Consider the following 20,422-nt stretch of genomic DNA (forward strand, 5'->3'; position numbering starts at 1 on the left):
GGAAATTATAATAAGATGCCCTCTGATTTTGATAATAGTGTTAAATAATTTATTAGTTCGCAAAAGAATTTCAATGCTTTGATTGAAGAAAAAATACTTAAGATTGATGATTTGGCTAGAAACGTGGATATAATTTCTCTTGATGTTGATTCTTTGAAACTTAGATATATTCCACCTAAGCATGATATCAATGAGTATCTCAAAGCCATGAGAATTTCCATTGATGAGTGCAAAGAAGGAACCGCTAAGATGCGTGCTAAGAAAGATTGGTTTATAAAAGCGTGTTCTTCTAGTTTCCGTGAAAACAATGATGAAGATCTTAAAGTGATTGATTTGACTCCTATTTAATATTTGTTTTCAAATGTTAATCTTGATAAATATGGGACTGGAGATGAGTCAACTTTAGTTAGAAGGCGTGCCAATGATTCGGAGTTTTTAGATCTTGATGCAAAAATTGATAAAAGTGGGGTTGGAGAGGTCAAAGCTTTAGATATAAATGAACCCACTCTCTTGGATTTCAAGGAATTTAATTACGATAACTGTTCTTTAATATATTGTATTTACTTCTTGCAATCCATGTTGAATTCTCCTCATACTTATAATCAAAACAAAGCTTTTACTAAGCATATCGTTGATGCTATGATGAAATCTTTTATAGAAAAGCTTGAATTGGAAGTTTCTATCCCTAGAAAACTTTATGATGAGTGGGAACCTACTATTAAGATTAAAATTAAAGATTATGAATGCTATGCTTTGTGTGATTTGGGTGCTAGTGTTTCCACGATTCCGAAAACTTTATGTGATGTGTTAGTCTTCTGTGAATTTGATGATTATTCCTTAAATTTGCATCTTGCGGATTCCATTATTAAGAAACCTGCGGGAAGAATTAATGATGTTGTTATTGTTGCTAATAGGAATTATGTGCCCGTAGATTTCATTGTTCTTGAAATAGATTGCAATCCTACATGTCCTATTATTCTTGGTAGACCTTTCCTTTGAACGATTAGTGCAATTATTGATATGAAAGAAGGAAACATTAGATTTCAATTTACTTTAAGGAAAGGCATGGAACACTTCCCTAGAAAGAAAATTAAATTGCCTTATGAATCTATTATGAGAGTCACTTATGGATTGCATGCCAAAGATGATAATACTTAGATCTATTCGTGTTTTTATGCCTAGCTAGGGGCGTTAAACAATAGCGCTTGTTGGGAGGCAACCCAATTTTATTTTTGTTCTTGCTTTTTAGGTCCCGTTTACCAATAAAATTTTCATCTAGCCTTTGGTTAGATGTGGTTTCGTGTTTTAATTAGTGTTTGTGCCAAGTAAGACCTTTGGGATAGCTTATGGTAATAGTTGATTTGATCCTTTTGAAAAATAGAAACTTTTGCACCTAGAAGATTAGTTTTAATTTTTAATAGAAGCGTGATAAAATACTGATTATTTTTTCAGAGGATTTATAAACACATTATATAGGACTTCCTAATTTATCAGAATTTTTGAAGTTAAATAAGTATTCGAAATATCCACATTGCTACAGACCGTTCTGTTTTTGACAGATTCTGTTTTTCGTGTGTTGTTTGCTTATTTTGATGCATCTATGGCTAGTATCGGGGGGTATGAACCATGGAAAAGTTGGAATATAGTAGATAATACACCAATATAAATAAATAATTAGATCACAACAGTACCAAAAGTGGTGATTTATTTTCCTATACTAACGGAGCTTACGAGATTTTCTGTTGGAGTTTTGTGTTGTGAAGTTTTCAACTTTTGGGTAAGGATTTGATGGACTATGGAATAAGGAGTGGCAAGAGCCTAAGATTGGGGATGCCCAAGGCACCCCAAGGTAATATTCAAGTATGTAAAAAAGCCTAAGCTTGGGGATGCCCCGGGAAGGCATCCCCTCTTTCATCTTCATCTATCGGTAACTATACTTGAGGCTATATTTTTATTCACCACATGATATGTGTTTTGCTTGGAGCGTCTTGTATGATTTGAGTCTTTGCTTTTTAGTTTGCCACAATCATCCTTGCTGTACACACCTTTTGGGAGAGACATGCATGAATCGTGATTTATTAGAATGCTCTATGTGCTTCACTTATATCTTTTGAGCTAGGCAATTTTGCTCTAGTGCTTCACTTATATCTTTTTAGAGCACGGCGGTGGTTTTATTTTATATAAATTGATGAACTCTCGTACTTCACTTATATTATTTTGAGAGTCTTTAGAACAGCATGGTAATTTGCTTTGGTTATACAATTAGTCCTAATATGATAGGTGATACATCTCCAACGTATCTATAATTTTTGATTGTTCCATGCTATTATATTATCTGTTTTGGATGTTTATGGGCTTTATTATACACTTTTATATTATTTTTGGGACTAACCTATTAACCGAAGGCCCAGCCCAAATTCCTGTTTTCTTGCCTATTTCAGTGTTTCGAAGAAAAGGAATATCAAACGGAGTGCAAACGGAATGAAACCTTTGGGAGGGTTATTTTTTGAACGGAAGCAATCCAGGAGACTTGGAGTAGACGTCAGGGAAGCTTCGAGGAAGCCACGAGGCAGGGAGGCGTGCCCTACCCCCTAGGCATGCCCCACCCTCGTGGGCCCCTCGTGGCTCCCCTGACCGACTTCTTTCGCCTATATATATCAATATACCCTAAAAACATCAGAGAGCGGAATAGATCGGGAGTTCCGCCGCCAGAAGCCTACGTAGCCACCAAAAACCAATCTAGACCCATTCTGGCACCCTGCCAGAGGTGGGAATCCCTCTCCGGTGGCCATCTTCATCATCCCGGCGCTCTCCATGACGAGGAGGGAGTAGTCCACCCTCGGGGCTGAGGGTATGTACCAGTAGCTATGTGTTTGATCTCTCTCTCTCTCTCTCTCTCTCTCGTGTTCTTGAGGTGGTACGATCTTGATGTATCGCGAGCTGTGCTATTATAGTTGGATCTTATGATGTTTCTCCCCCTCTACTCTCTTGTAATGGATTGAGTTTTCCCTTTGAAGTTATCTTATCGGACTGAGTCTTTAAGGATTTGAGAACACTTGATGTATGTCTTGCATGTGCTTATCTGTGGTGACAATGGGATATCACGTGATCCACTTGATGTATGTTTTGGTGATCAACATGCGAGTTTTGTGAACTTATGCATAGGGGTTGGCACACGTTTTCGTCTTGACTCTCTGGTAGAAACTTTGGGGCACTCTTTAAAGTTCTTTGTGTTGGATGAATAGATGAATCTGAGATTGTGTGATGCATATCGTATAATCATACCCACGGATACTTGAGGTGACATTGGAGTATCTAGGTGACATTAGGGTTTTGGTTGATTTGTGTCTTAAGGTGTTATTCTAGTACGAACTCTATGATAGATTGAATGGAAAGAACAGCTTCGTGTTATTTTACTACGGACTCTTGAATAGATTGATCAGAAAGGATAACTTTGAGGTGGTTTCGTACCCTACCATAATCTCTTCGTTTGTTCTCCGCTATTGGTGACTTTGGAGTGACTCTTTGTTGCATGTTGAGGGATAGTTATATGATCCAATTATGTTATTATTGTTGAGAGGACTTGCACTAGTGAAAGTATGAATCCTAGGCCTTGTTTCAACACATTGTAATACTGTTTATGCTCACTTTTACCACTTGCTACCTTGCTGTTTTTATATTTTCAGATTGCAAAAACCATCATCTACCATCCATATTGCACTTGTATCATCATCTCTTCGCCAAACTAGTGCACCTATACAATTTACCATTGTATTGGGTGTGTTGGGGACACAAGAGACTCTTTGTTATTTGGTTGCGGGGTTGTTTGAGAGAGACCATCTTCATCCTACGCCTCCCATGGATTGATAAACCTTAGGTCATCAACTTGAGGGAAATTTGCTACTGTCCTACAAACCTCTGCACTTGGAGGCCCAACAACGTCTACAAGAAGAAGGTTGTGTAGTAGACATCAACAGGCATCCAAGAGGGATATAATAAAAACTTTCATATAAAGTGCATTGAATACTATGAGAAGTTTGATTCCTTATGATTGTTTTGAGATATGAAGATGGTGATATTAGAGTCATGCTAGTGAGTAGTTATGAATTTGATAAATACTTGTGTTAAAGTTTGTGAGTCCCGTAGCATGCACGTATGGTGAACCGTTATGTGATGAAGTCGGAGCATGATTTATTTATTGATTGTCTTCCTTATGAGTGGCGGTCGGGGACGAGCGATGGTCTTTTCCTACCAATCTATCCCCCAGGGAGCATGCACGTAGTACTTTGTTTTGATGACTAATAGATTTTGCAATAAGTATGTGAGTTCTTTATGACTAATGTTGAGTCCATGGATTATACGCACTCTCACCTTTCCGCCATTGCTAGCCTCTCTAGTAACGCGTAACTTTCGCTGGTACCATAAACCCACCACATATCGTTCCTCAAAACAGCCACCATACCTACCTATTATGGCATTTCCATAGCCATTACGAGATATATTCCCATGCAACTTTCCACTGTTCCGTTTATTATGACACGCTCCATCATTGTCATATTGATTTGCATGATCATGTAGTTGACATCGTATTTGTGGAAAAGCCACCTTTCATCATTTTTTATACATGCCACTCTTGATTCATTGCAGATTCTGGTACACCACCAGAGGCATGCATATAGAGTCATATTTTGTTTTAAGTATCAAGTTGTAATTCTTGAGTTGTAAGTAAATAAAAGTGTGATGATCTTCATTATTAGAGCATTGTCCCATGTGAGGAAAGGATGATGGAGACTATGATTCCCCCACAAGTCGGGATGAGACTCTGGACAAAAAATAAAATAAAATAAAATAAAAGAGGCAAAAAATGAGAGAAGGCCCAAATTAAAAAAATAAGAGAAAAGAGAGAAGGGACAATGTTACTATCCTTTTGCCACACTTGTGCTTCAAAGTAGCACCATGATCTTCATGATAGAGAGTCTCCTATGATATCCTTTCATATACTAGTGTGAATTTTTTATTATAGAACTTGGCTTGTATATTCCAATGATGGGCTTCCTCAAATTGCCCTAGGTCTTCGTGAGCAAGCGTTTTGCTCGTGTGTATGCGGTGAGTGTTATAAATCATAGAAGATTATATGATGGTTGAGTATGTGGAGCTCTTACTTAAACTCTGTTGAATAAGTTGAATTGCATTTGCTTGGTGACTGAGAACATAGGTTGTTGAGTATCAAGAGAATTCATTGTTCGAACCTTAACATGTGAATTGGTTGCTACTTTAAACATGAGAAATTTTATAAGAAAAGAGTTGTTGTCATGATGCTAGGAAAAGTGATTGAAATTATCATTGATCAAACTTATGCACTTTGCTAGCATTCGCAATTCATAAATTATTTCTTTTATCATTTACCTACTCGAAAACCCTCAGGTTAACCTAGATTAGAAGTTCCGCCGCCGCAAGGCTCTGTAGCCACCAAAAACCAAACTAGACCCTTTCCGGCACCCTGCTGGAGGGGGGAATCATCTCCGGTGGTCATCATCCCGACGGCCACCATGATGAGGAGGGAGTAGTCCACCCTCGGGGCTGAGGGTTTGTACCAGTAGCTATGTGTTTAATCTCTCTCTCTCTCTCGTGTTCTTGAGATGTCACGATCTTGATGTATCGCGGGCTTTGTTAATAGGGTTAATTATCCTTTTGCCCTCAGTGGTGCCCATGTGCTCAGTTTTGCCCTCAGATGCGAATTGTCCTCAGTTTTGCCCCTAGTCCGAGCACAGCAACTATGACGAGGCCAAACGGCCATATTTGAGTCCATTCCGTCCGCCGACGTTGGTGGTTGTGGGTCCGGAGCTTACACGTGGGACCGCGTGGACGTGGGTCCAGAGCTGACATGTAGGCCCATGCAACTAAATCCCCAAATCATTGGCAACCCATCCGCCCGGTCGGCTGTCCTGCGCCGCCGCCGCCACCTGCGCCGCGGCCAGCACCTGCCCCGCCACCAGCTGCACGGCCTGCTCCACCGCTACCTCCCTGCGCCTATGCTCCATGGCTACCTGTGACTCCCACCACCTTCTTGCGATGCCACGGGTAGGGCGCCCGCCACCTGCTCGATCCGCGGCGCGGCCTCCTTCCGTGCGCCCGGCCGGAGCGCTCAAAGGTGGGGGGCTGCTGGAGCTATTTAAACTAGGAGGAAGAACCCTAGGGCGAAATGGTGAGCAGCGGCGACCCTGGAGTATTTGGCGAGGCAGGCATCGGGCCGGAGATCCGCCGCGTCCATGACTGGGTTCCCAAGGGGTAAGTCTCGCCTCTTTTTTAGATTGAGCTTAGTTGTGCATTTGAACACTCGATTCGAGTAGGTTTGCCCAATTAGTGTGCTGATTGCGTCTCTGTTTTTCGCCGGTTAGGATGGAGTTGCGGTTTGCTTTCATGGTGCACATTAGAAGGGACCGGTACATGTTTGATGCAAAGGATAAGAAGAAATACCAAGGAGGTTTTGATTATTGGTTGCCAATGGCTAGTAATTGGAGTTTCAGACAATTTGGGGAGGTAATTTGTAGCCAATATCCTTGGGGTTTGCTTGATGAAGTGGTATACAAATACTATGATGGGGAAAAGAATTGGGTGACAGTTAGTAATGATGAAGAGCTAGCTACCATGTTTGTTAGGCATAGAGAGAAAGATAATTTTCATGTGAGCTGCAAGTTGATGTGCTTGAGCAGGCATTTGGACCTAGGATGGTGGGTGCAACATCTCGGGGAGAACCAAGTCGTCGTAATGGCATCTCTAGCCAGAACAGTTCAGTTGGTGCATGGCGACGTGGTGGCTCGACAAGTGTGGGCAACAGCAGTAGGGTCCCCCTTGAAGTGGAGCCTGATGGCTACAATTGTGGGGTTGATGAAGAGAAGCTATATTCTGATGTTATTCGGAATTTACGATGGGCACCTCGGACTGAAAATCAAGATGAGGCTCACAATGCAGTCCGTGTGGATGATGACGCGATGGGTGAGGACGAAGACCTTGCAGCTGTTGAATGGGACCCTTTGAACCGTCATATGGAAGAAGGTACAGTTTTTGCATCCATGAATGAGTGTAGAAATGCACTTGTGACATACTGCATCAAGGTAGAACGTACTTTCAAAGTTGACAAGAGTGATCAAGTACGTTACAGAGTGCACTGTCCGACTGAAGGTTGTACATGGAGGCTGCTTGCATCTAAAATGCGGAATAGCACTAATGTTCAGGTCAAAGTGAACCCTTTTAAGCACACATGCCAGGAATCAACCCTTAGGAAGGATACAATCAGTAGAGCCAAGTCAAGATGGGTGGCAGAAGAAGTAAAGAAGTGGGTGAAAGAAAACCAGCAAGTGGGTCCAATGGAATTGCAGAAGAACATCAAAGATAAGTTCAAGATAGATTTACCATACATGAGGTTGTTCAATGGTAAACAACATGCTATGGATTCTATTTATGGTAACTGGCAGGAAAGTTTTCAATTGTTGTATTCATTCAAAGGTGAAGTGGAGAGGACAAGCCCAGGTAGTATTGTAGATATTAATCACCACATCGTGGAGTACACATTCAGGGGAGTGACAAAGACCAAGGAATGCTTTAGGAGGGTTTTTGTCTGCTTTGAGGCTTGTCGTCGGGGTTTTTTGGCAGGCTGCAGGACTTATTTGGCTATTGATGCCACTTTTCTCACAGGGAGGTTTAAAGGACAGTTAGTAGCAGCTTGTGCAGTTGATGCACATAGTTTTGTATTTCCAGTTGCCTATGGTGTGCTGGAGACAGAGTCTGAGGAGAGCTGGACTTGGTTTTTGCATAATCTCCGCCGGGCTATTGCACATCCCAGTGGGTTGGTCATTCATACAGATGCCTGCAAAGATTTAGAAGTGGCCGTGGATAATGTGTTCCCTGGAGTAGAGCATAGGGAATGCATGCGTCACCTTGCTGCAAATTTCATGAAGAAATTCAAAGGAAAGGTGTATACCAACAATTTATGGCCAGCATCTTTGACATGCAGTGTGAAGAAGCACAACTACCACTTGAGGCAGTTATACATGAATCCCAAAGTGAAAGAATACTTGGAAACACACCACTCCAAGTTATGGGCCAGAAGCCAATTCAGTGAAGTGAGCAAAGTTGACTATGTGCACAATAATCTAGCAGAGTCTTTCAACTCAATGATCCGGAAACTAAAGGGTCATTATGTGGTGGATTTGCTTGACAGGATAAGGATAGAATACATGCAGAAATTTCATTATCGTGCAGGAATAGCCGAGGCAAAATTCATGGGCCACATTATCATCCCTGCCGTGATGAATGAACTGAAGCAGAAGACAACAGGCTTGGAAATGAACATGACTCTTTGCTCGGGTACCACAACAGAGATATCATATTTGGATAAAGAGAAGAGGGAATGGATATATCCAGTGGATTTAGAAGCTAGAACTTGCAGTTGTAGGCAATGGCAGATAACTGGGTTGCCATGCATTCATGCCTTGTTTTTCATCACTTCTCTCCCAGGTCCAGCATGGAACATACAGTAGTATGTGCATGATTACTACTCTGTTGCAAGGTTCAAAGCCACATATGCTTATGCCTTGCCTGCTATGGAGGGAAAACAACAATGGGACATGGTGGACCCTGGATTCAAGCTTTGCGCTCCAATTCTGAAGAGAGCAGCAGGTAGACCAAGGAAGAGTCGAATCAGACCTCGCAGCGAAGGAGCTGGACTTGGAGCGAGGAAGCGTAAGTGCACAAGGTGTGGTGGGTCTGGTCATTTTGGTAAGTATTGTGATAACACAGTAGATCCAGCGTTCGGAGAGAGTTTCGATGAAGGCTTCGATGAAAATGTTGGTCAGCAGCCGGTTGCCTCAACAGATGATGAAAATGATGGTCAACAGCCGGTTGCATCATATGAGGATTTTGACGAGGTTCCAAATGATGATGGTCAACAACCGCATGATTTTGACGATGATCCAAAATATCCTCCAAATAATGATTCAAGTGAGGCTCCAAATGGTGATCCAAGTGAGGCTCTAAATGGTGATCATGGTGATCCAAGTGAGGCTCCAAATGATGATCCAAGTGAGGCTCCAAATGGTGACCAACCTTCTGTTGTTGTGAGTTCTGCTAGGTATGTAAATCTTGCAAGGGTCAAATACTACTGTACATCTATCACTTGACATGATCTCATTACCATTTATGTTTTGCACGGCTCTATGGTAGGTTTGAAGAAGACGCGCAACGTACCGACAACCAAGAGAAGAAGAGAAGAAACAATGAGCACAAGGTGCACGAGGAGCAAAGTGATGGCAAGAAGCTCAAGGAACAGACAGAAGCCCCAACGCTATCTATGAATAAGTATGAAACATTATGAATAAGGGATGATGTTGTATTATGAAACATTTATCACTTGACATGTTGTATTTCTGTTGGATGATGTTGGACCTATGTTAGAAGTATGTTTGACATGATGTTTAAATATCTGTTGGATGATGTTTGAATGAGCACATGGTTTTTCCTTTTTTGATTTTTTTGAATTTTGTTTTGCTCATTTAAATTCTGGTCAAACCTAACTTTGACCAAGATTTAAACAAGTCTAAAACATCAAAATGAAAAACTAAGCCTGGATACTTCTTAGTCAATCCAAAATGAAGTTGTGGTGAGCTTTTTGAAATTTTCATGAAAAATGTGCTAAAAAGAGGGGTCCAAAGGTAGGGTAAACGGCCTCATTTCTAAGCAAAAAAAAATTCGACCTTGTCTAAATCAGCCAAATAACTTTCCTACACATATATTATATATGTACAGACTATGTGCGCTGGTTTTTCCATTTTTTGATTTTTTTTAAATTTGTTTTGCTCATTTGAATTCTGGTCAAACTTAACTTTGACCAAGATTTAAACAAGTGTAAAACATCAAAATGAAAAACTAAGCCTGGATCCTTCTTAGTCACTCCAAAATGAAGCTGTGGTTAGTTTTTTGAAATTTTCATGTTCATTTCCCCAAAACACTTCTCTTCACTTCATACAAGAGAGTTTGAGATACTCGAGATATCATACAATACACATGAACTTATCATTTAAATGTATGTAAAGCTTGTTTATCAACTTAAATCGTTAGTGTATGACATAAGAAGACTATGTGCGCAGGTTTTTTATTTTTCTGATTTTTATTTAATTTATTATGCTCATTTGAAATCTGGTCAAACATAGCTTTGACTGCTCCAAACCCCTCCCAAACCCCGCTAACCCTAGCGTTGAACAAGGACCGTTCATCTAACCCTAGCGGCGATCAAGGGCCGTCGATCTAACCCTTCTAGAAGGAATCTGCGGGGAGGAGGGGGGCGATCCACGAGATGCAATCTGATTGGCTGGGAGGCCCATTGTTTTTTTAACAAATACCGGGCGCGCTGGATGGACCGTTGGGCCATCTCATGCTCTGGGCCTAAGACCGCAGTAAATAGCCCATCTCAGCCTTTCCAGGCCTTGCATGCATGGAGGCGGCGACGTGGGTTTGCATGCGCGGGAGGCGGCGACGTGCATGCATGCGAGCGAGGCGAGCGAGGCGCGCTAGGTGAGCTAGGCTAGCGAGGCGAGCTAGGTGGTTCAGTGCAGTGGTTCAGGGCAGCGATTCACATGCACCGCCCGGTCAAAGAGCTATGCAGTGATTCAGATGCACGCACGCGCCCCATGCATCGTTTTGTGCAAAAATTTAAGTGTGCAAAACGTAACGGATACACACACGCGTTCGGATTCACACACGCACCGTTCTCATCCTTTCTCTCTTCCTCTCCCACGCACAACCTATAAATGGGGTGCGTCTCTTCCTCTCCCACCCACAAGCCAGATCCGATCCTCTCCAACTTCAAACACCCAAGCGACCGAGCCCTCCCCAAGCGAGACCAAGTGAAGATGCAGTTCAACGGGCCGACCTTCAACCGTCCGCCTGTCGTGCCGGAGCTGCGCTACCCACCGTGCGTGCTCGTGGAGAGGGAGCTCCGTGTGTGGGCTATTTCAAGGTGGAAGGGTTCCGTCGAACTCACCCGTGCCTTCCTCGGAGCCGGCTATGCCCACCTCCCATGGGGCTCGCCGAGGATGTTCACCCTCAACGAGGTTCGTGACCACGGCGGCATCCTCCTACTGCTCATGGTCACCTTCACCAACCCGTTTGACGCGCGCGAGCTCCTCGGCCAAGTCTTTTGGTGCGGCTGCGAGGCCATCTTCTTCACCATCTACAACATCTACACCAACTACGAGCGCATCTTCCCCGCTCCAGGCCAGATGCACTCCCTTCCCTACGACGAGGAGGAGGAGGTGTGAAGATGAAGACGGTGTTGAAGGGGCGCGCGTGGCCAAGGTGGAAGAAGAAGGTCAAGATGAAGATGTTCAAGCCCGGAGTCAAGCTCGTCATGTTTCGTTTTTTATTTTGTTGCTTTTCTATGTCCTATCGTGTCGTGTCATGTTTCGTCATGTGTCTGTGAACTGTCTGTGAACTTATCATAGTTATTGCAATGGTACGGTGTGTTCCATCTTATCTAAGTTATTAGGGTTTATTATGTGTGTTAAAAAATGTCCGTGCCCAAACATATCATTTCTTCCCTAAACAAGTCATGAAGTTCGAGAACTTGTGGTTTTCATTAATGAAAATCGGAGGGGGTGAGAAGCCCTCTATTTCATTCAAACAAAAAGTCATGAACTAACATGCAAATTTATTCCCTTTAAATCCTAAACCAAGTGCCACTCTAACCCTAAACCAAGTGCCACTCTGACCAAAATCATGTGGTAGTGCAACATACATTTTCAACCTTCCAACCCTCCAAAATTTAAGTGCAAAACAATGGAAAACCACTCTCACGCGTGTGCAAACATTCACGGTCTCACTATTTTTTTTTAAAAAAAATTCACAATCTCACTATGTATACCTTCCTTCCCTATCCATGTCAAAGTCTTGCCATCTGTCCTAGCGGTTACCAGCGCAGCCCTAAACACCACAAACCCACGCGGTCCTGGGTTCGAGTCCCCAGCCGCACCAATTTTTTGTGCATTTTCCACCCTTCATTTTTTAGACAAATTATGTTTTTCTCAATGTAATGCCCTTAAAATTTGTTCATTTATTTTGGCACCTGGCGTAAACCTCTACCAGAGCTGAGGCACATTTTCCATGACATTTTGGTCTTTGATTTAAATCACGGTGTATTTGAATTGGATTAATTAACAGATCCAAAAAATTTCTAACCTTAATTGTTTGGCTATGGAATAATTCAATTAGCTTCCACAAAAAGTTCCAGCATTATGATTTACTGCCTAAATTAAATCAGAATAGAAAACAGAAAAATACGCAAGAGAACCCCCGAATGGGCCTAGTTGGATGCAGTTGGCCCATTAGTCTAGCCTGCACTTGGCTCTACGCTCTGAATTTGGCCCAAGAGCAACCTTTTTTTTGGACAGAAAGGCAGAGCAGAGAGCTGCATTTCATTGATCAAAAGTTTCTGAATTCCTAATTTCTTCACTTTTTTCCAACATATTTAATGTTGGTCACTTCTTCTCTTTTTGTTTCAACATTTAAACAACTTTAACCAACATTTAAACTAGGTGGATTTCTCAAACAATTTCAAGATTACAAATTCCTCCATAATTCATGCCTTTCCATACATTTTCAACATTACAACCAGTGCGATTACCATACCTACAAATGCCCAAAAGTATTTGCAAATGGGTATTGGTAGTGCTTGATCTTCAAGCTTCCTAACCTTCTTCTTCAACATCCTAAGCTCAACAGCTAGCTCTTTGTCAGTGCGTGCTTTGCCCTCCATCCCTTCTTCCGGAGCTTGTGGTGCGGCCACTGCCGTTCGTGGCAGCATGCGCAACCATTCTTCATGCTCTTCTTGCAGTTCATTCATCAGAGTCTTGGCCAGAGCATCGACCCAAAGAAAGAAGCATGTCACCTGCATGAACACCAAACAGATCAACCCATTGCTCAAAGATCCCGACCAAGAAAATGGTGCAATTGCCCCGATTCTTACCCCATTCTCGCTGCACACGTAGAACGGACGATTCTGGTTCCTCGGTGTCTGAGAAACCCTCCAATCAACGCCCGCCCGGCACCGCGGACAAACGAAGACAGGCATGTCCACACGCGCCCGGCTCTGCATCCGCGAGGTGGCACGGGAGCTTGAGGAAGACATGGAGCTCGGAGCCGAAGGGATCTCAACGCCGCCGCGCCCTCCACAGCTAGCTTCCCGCCGCCGTGCTCTCTTTCTCTCTCTCGCCGTGGTCACTGCCGTGCTCTCTGTCGCCGTGGTCACCGCTGTTGTCGCCCGCTTATATAGCACACCCGCCAACGGCTCTCTACCCAATGGCTCTCTGCTGGGTCCCACAAGCCACGCGTGCAACGGTCTGAATAAAATTGGCCGTTTTTGTCGCCTGGTCCCACCTGTAAGGGCCGAGTCAAAAGGTTGACCTGACGGAGACGGCAGAGTTCACGGAACGAGTCGGTGCGCACGGACTAGGGGCAAAACTGAGCACAATTCGCATCTGAGGGCAAAACTGAGTACATGGACACCACTGAGGGCAAAAGGATAATTAACCCTTGTTAATATAGTCGGATCATATGGTGTTTTCCCCTCTCTATCTTGTTGTGATGAATTGAGTTTTTCCCTTTGAGATTTCGTTGTTGTCGGATTGAATACTTCTATGGATTTGAGAACAGTTGATATATGTCTTGCAATTGAATACTCATGGTGACGATGGGGTATCATATTGATTCACTTGATATATGTTTTGGCACTCAACTCGCGGATTCCCGAGGTGACATTGGGGTAATCTATGCGCAGGGGTTGATGCATGCTCTTGTATTTGTTTCTCCGGTAGAAATCTTGGGGCACTCTTTGAAGTTCTTTGTGTTGGATTGAATATTATGAATATGAATTTGCTTTGGTGTTATTTTAGTACGAACTCTTGGTTAGATCGATTGGAAAGAATAGCTTCGTGTTATTTTAGTACGAACTCTAGGATAGATTGATCGGAAAGAATAGCTTTGAGGTGGTTTCGTACCCTACAAACAATTCTGTCTTATGTTCTCCGCTAGATATGAACTTTAGAGTGATTCTTCGTTGCGCGTTGAGGGATGGTTATATGATCCAATTATATTAGCACTATTGAGAGATTGCACTAGTGAAAGTACATACCCTAGGCCTTGTTTTTAAGCATTGTAATACCGTTTTTGTGCCCGTTTACTATTTGCTACCTTGTTGTTTTTATTTATTCAGATTATAAAAATATATTTCTACCATCCATATTATACTTGTATCACCATCTCTTCACCAAACTAGTGCACCTATACAAATTACCATTGTATTTTGTGTGTTGGGGACACAAGAGACTTTTTATTATTTGGTTGCAGGGTTGTTTGAGAGAGACAACTTCATCCTACGCCTCCCACGGATTGATAAACTTTAGGTCACCCACTTGAGGGAAAATTGTTACTGTCCTACAAAACTCCGCGCTTGGAGGCCCAACACGTGTCTACAAGAATAAAGTTGTGTAGTAGACATCAAGCTCTTTTTTGGCGCCGTTGCCGAGGAGGTGAGTGCTTGAAGGTATATCTTTAGATCTTGCAATTGAATCTTTTAGTTTCTTGTTTTATCGCTAGTTTGGTTTATAAAAAGAAAATTACAAAAAATGGAATTGAGGTTGCATCATATTATTGGTCATCTTTATAATATGTTTCTTGAAAATGATGGTTCGGAAAATTATGCTCAATTGATAGAAGAAGAATTCTATAAAATATTTGGCACAAAATCTTTCAATGACGAGCATGATTGCAATGTTGTTGGTATGAACTCTATGAATATCCATGATGCTAATGATATGCAAAGCCATAAGCTTGGGGATGCTATATTTGATGAAGATGATATTTTTAGTTCCCCAAGTTTTGATGAGAAAATTTATTATGATGATTGCATGCCTCCTATTTATGATGATTATATTGATGAAAGTGGATTTGGAGAGGTCATGACTTTATTTAATGATGAATCCACTATTTTGGAAGAGGTTGCATTTGATTATGACAAAAAAGTTCCTATATATGATAATTATGGTGATGAAATTTATGCTATATTAAATAATGATAACCATGAAACTTGTCATCATCATTTTAATTTCCCATCTCATGAGAGTTATTTTGTTGAGTTTGCTCCCACTACTATGAATGAGAATAAATTTGCTTGCGTGGAGAGTAAGAAAATTTCTATGCTTGTGGATCATGAAAAGAATGCTTTATGTGATAGTTATATTGTTGAATTCATTCATGATGCTACTAAAAATTGTTATGAGAGAGGAACATATGCTTCTACATATCTCAACAATATCAAGTTTCCTCTCTTTCTGTTGAAAGTTTTGATGTCATGCTTGTTTTACCTTCCTATGCTAGTTGATTCGTGTTCCCATAATTTGTTTGCTCAAAAAATCCTGATGCATAGGAAGTGGGTTAGGATTAAATGTGCTAGTCATATGATTCATGATGCTCTCTTTATGTTTCAATTATTATCTTTTATGTGAGCATCATTGAAATAATCATGCCTAGCTAAAAGGCATTAAAGAAAAGCGCTTGTTGGGAGACAACCCAACATTTACCCCTACTGTTTTTATGTGTTCACATGATTAGGCTACTGTAGTAATCATGTTTTATTGCTTTCGTTTCAATTAAGTGACAAGTAAGACCTTTGGGATGGCTTACGGTGATAGTCGATTTGATCTTGCTGAAAACAGAAACGTTTGCGCTCGGGAAAACAATTCTCATTTTTAACAGAAGCGTGATAAAATGCTGATTATTTTTGAAGATGATTAATAGACAAATTACCCAGGTTTTACTTTTTTTTCAGAATTTTTGGAGTAGCAGAAGTATGGTTGGAGTACAGATTACTACAGACTGTTCTGTTTTTGACAAATTATGTTTTCAATGCATAGTTTGCTTGTTTTATAATTTACATGGCTTATATTGCTCAATATAAATTGTGGAAATGAAATGCTATAGTAGGCCTGAGAACAATTATGAATCTTGCCTTTTACAATACCAAAAGTGAATTGGTTTGCTCTTTATCATACTAACCTATCTCACAAAGTTCCGTTAAGTTTTGTGTGATTGAAGTTTTCAAGTTTTGGGTGAGATGTCGATATGAGGAGAATAAGGAGTGACAAGACCCTAAGCTTGGGGATGCCCAAGGCACCCCAAGGTAATATTCAAGGAAGATCCAAGCAACTAAGCTTGGGGATGTCCAAGGCACCCCAAGGTAATATTCAAGGAAGATCCGAGTAACTAAGCTTGGGGATGCCCCGGAAGGCATCCCCTCTTTCGTCTTCAACATTATCGGTAACCTCACTTGGAACTATGTATTCATTCGTCACATGATATGAGTTTTACTTGGAGCGTCATTTTATTTTGTTAGGATTTTCTTGCTGTTGTTTAGAATAATGTTTTTCATCTTTTATTTCAATAAAAGTGGCAGGGATAGCCTTCATCATGCTTATTTTGCAAGCCTACATGTTGCTGTTTCAAAACAGAAAGTTTATCGATGTTGCAAAACTTTCCTAGAAAAGTCAGAATGTGATAAAATGTTGAAATTTTTTGCAAAATGATCTCTGATAAATTTTCTACAGTGTGGAAAATTTCCATAACTTTTGGAGTTAGGGAAGTATTGACACTCTTGCATTCTTTATAGACTGTACTGTTTTGGCAGATTGCTGTTATGCTTGCATTGTTTACATATGTTTGCTTGTTTAATGATTCTATTTGAGGATAGGACTATTAAATATGCAGAGGCATTTAGTATGCAATGTTGAATAATAATTTTAGTGATTTGCTACAGTAGAGAATGATAAGATTTTTGCATTGGTTCATACTAACTTATCTCACGAGTTCTTGTTGAGTTTTGTGTGGATGAAGCTTTTGATATTTAGGAAAACAATGATATGAGAAAAATTAAGGAGACACAAAAGCTCAAGCTTGGTGATGCCCAAGGCACTCCAAGATAATATTTCAAGAAGTCTCAAGCATCTAAGCTTGGGGATGCCCCGGTAGGCATCCCACCTTTCTTCTTCAACAATTATCAGTTGAGCCTAAGTTTTTGCTTCTTCACATGATGTGTGCTATTCTTGGAATGTCATTTTATTTTCATTTTGCTTGTTGTTTTAATAAAATACTTAGATCTAAAAGTTTTTAAATAAAATAGAGTCCTCAAATAGTTACCAGCGAGGCTAGGTAAGCGGCATTCACATCCCGTCAACGAAGCTCTTTTCTATGTCATTTACTCTTGTGCCTCACTTATATCCTATGAGTAAATTGTTGAATAAATTGAATGTCAGGAAGTTGAAATCATATCATGCCTAGTGGTAGCTTCACATTGGGTTTAGAAAGTGAAATCTTTTGGGGCTTGACAATCACAATATTGGTCATACAAGCAATTCACGCATAATTAGTATAAGGAAGAGAACTTTCACATATAAATACACTATCATGAAAATATTTTGTGATTGTGAGCCCCAGTCAAAATATTATATGCCAAAATTGTTGACGTTGGACAAGGAAGACAACATAATGGTTTATGGTTGTTCATATTCACATAGAAGTTATATTGTCATAGATCCTTCAACATGTGGTGCTTGCCCCCCATCTTTGCTAGTCAAAAATTCCGCACCAAGTAGAGATACTACTTGTGCATCCAAAAAACCCTTAAACCCAAATCTTATCTTCAAGAGTCCACCATACCTACCTAAAGATTGAGCAAGATCCTTCAAGTAAGCTATCATCGGTGCAATAAGGCAATAAAAATTGCTTCTAAAAGTGTTAGATCATTTAGTGTAAGAGAAAATTGAGCGTTGTACGAACTTGTGATGGCAAAGAATAAAAGCGACTGACTGCATAATAAAGGTTGCTATCATAAGGGGCAACATAACATGACGTTCTTTTGCACTAAGGGGTTGGGCATACAAACAAATAAGCGCATGGCAACCTCTGCTTCCCTTGGCGAAGGGCCTATCTTTTACTTCTATGTATTTACTTTCATGCAAGAGTCAAAGTTTTTCCCTCTATTCATTTTTTGTTTTTCTCTTTTGGCAAGCGTCTTGTGGTGAGGAAAGATCTAGGCACATATATCCAGTTGGATATGGGTAGCATGAGTTATTATTGTTGACATCACCCTTGAGGTGAATACGTTGGGAGGCAAAAATATAAGCCCCTATCTTTCTATGTGTCCGGTTGAAACGTTTTAATCGTGTGTATGTGGTGAGTGTTAGCAATCATAGAAGACTATATGATGGTTGAGTATGTGGAGCTCTTACTTAAACTCCGTTGAATAAGTTGAATTGCAATTGCTTGGTTACTGAGAACATAGGTTGTTGAGTATCAAGAGAATTCACTGTTTAAATTCAAACACAGGATCACCTTTAGGTGGAGGAGGACCTCCTAGAGTTTCAATAGGCAAATTGTGTTTAAGCAGAGGACATTGTTCAAAGAAAATCTTATCTATTTCATTTCTTTCATGCATATGTAAATCATTTTCATGGTCAAGCAGATATTGTTCTAGAGGATCAGTAGGAGGCACAACAATAGAAGTAAGACCAATTATTTCGTCCTTACTAGGCAATTCTTTTTCATGAAGCTTTCTACTAAACTTGGAAAAATTAAACTCATGAGAATCATCACCAAAGCTAACACCGACAATTTGTTTCTCACAATCAATTTTAGCATTAATGGTGTTCAAGAAAGGTCTACCAAAGATAATGGGACAAAAGTCATCTTGTGGGGAACCAAAAACAAGAAAATCAGTAGGGTAATTTATTTTCCCACACAAGACTTCAACATCTCTAACAATCCCAATTGGTGATATAGTATCTCTATTAGCAAGTTTAATAGTAACATCAATGTCTTCTATCTCTGCGGGTGCTATGTCATTCATAATTGCTTGATATAAGGTATAGGGAATAGCACTCATGCTAGCACCTATGTCACATAAACCATGATAACAGTGATCTCCTATTTTAACTGAGACAACGAGCATGCCAACAACGGGTCTATGATTATCTGTTCTATCGAGCTTGACAATTCTAGTAGCTTCATTACAGAAGTAAATAACATGCCCATCTACATTTTATTCTAAGAGATCCTTAACCATAGCAACACTAGGTTCTAGTTTGATTTGTTCGTCAGGTTTGGGTGTTCTAATATAAATTTTGTTAACCATAGTTGAAACTTAGCATGTTCCTTTATCCTGACAGGGAAAGGTGGTTTCTCAATATAAGCAGTAGGAACAACTGGGTCAACATTATAAAGTATAGTTTCTTCTTTAGCTAGTTTCGGTTCTTTAATCTCTTCTTTAATAGGTGGGTGATATTTAAACCACTTCTCCTTAGGGAGGTCAACATGAGTAGCAAATGATTCACAAAAAGAGGCTACTATCTCAGAGTCAAGTCCATATTTAGTGCTAAACTTTGGAAAAGCATCGGTATTCATAAAAGATTTAGCACAATCATACTTAAGCTTAATACCTGACTCTTTACCTTCATCAAGTTCCCAATCTTAGGAGTTGCGTTTAATTCTTTCCAAAAGATCCCACCGGAATTCAATAGTCTTCTTCATAAAAGAACCAGTTCAAGAAGTATCGAGCATGGATTGATCATTATGAGAAAGTCGAGCATAAAAATACTGAATAATAATTTCTCTTGAGAGCTCATGATTGGGGCACGAATATAACATTGACTTAAGCCTCCCCCAAGCTAGAGAGATACTTTCTCTTTCACGAGGACAAAAATTATATATGTAATTTTGATCACAATGAACTAGACGCATAGGATAAATTTTGGTGAAATTCCAATTTCAATCGATTCGAATTCCAAGATCCAATATCATCGCATAGCTTATACCATGCCAATGTTTTTCCCTTCAAAGATAAAGGGAAAACCTTATTTTTAACTTCATCTCCGGGTAAACCTGCAAGCTTAAAGAGTCCACAAATTTCTTCCACATATATCAGATGCATATCAGGATGTTCGGTTCCATCTCCTGCATAAGGCTTAGCTAGAAGTTGTTCTATCATACCCGAAGGAATTTCATATTCAATATTTTTAGTAGGTGCAGTAGGTTGAGGGGTAGCTAATTGTGGTTCCGGTCGAGGTGAAGATACCCCGAAAACCCCCCTCAAAGGATTGTTTTCCATAGTAACAAGTGACAATAAATTTCAGCATACTATATAAATGTTTCCTTACCAATTTCCACTTACCAAAGGCTCTTCACTCCGCGACAATGGCGCCAAAAAATTCCCTTGATGACCCACAAGTATAGGGTATCAATTGTAGCTCTTTTCAATAAGCAAGAGTGTCGAACCCAACGAGGAGCAGAAGGAACTGACAAGGGGTTTTCAGCAAGGTAGTGT

The 20,422-nt window shown here is 40.6% G+C and overlaps 1 protein-coding gene across 1 annotated transcript in view; it reads right to left on the bottom strand.

Annotated features, from left to right (window-relative positions):
- LOC125516757 (urease accessory protein D-like) overlaps nucleotides 1-6,041 on the bottom strand; it is a 111,357-nt gene extending 105,316 nt beyond the window's left edge. Inside the window, exon 1 of the mRNA XM_048682079.1 lies at nucleotides 5,925-6,041. Within this exon, the coding sequence (XP_048538036.1) occupies nucleotides 5,925-6,041 (117 nt within the window). The remainder of the gene's footprint in view (nucleotides 1-5,924) is intronic.
- Between the last annotated feature and the right edge of the window lie 14,381 nt (nucleotides 6,042-20,422).

This window comes from Triticum urartu, chromosome 6 (genome assembly GCF_003073215.2).
Source record: "Triticum urartu cultivar G1812 chromosome 6, Tu2.1, whole genome shotgun sequence".
Lineage (NCBI taxonomy): Eukaryota > Viridiplantae > Streptophyta > Magnoliopsida > Poales > Poaceae > Triticum > Triticum urartu.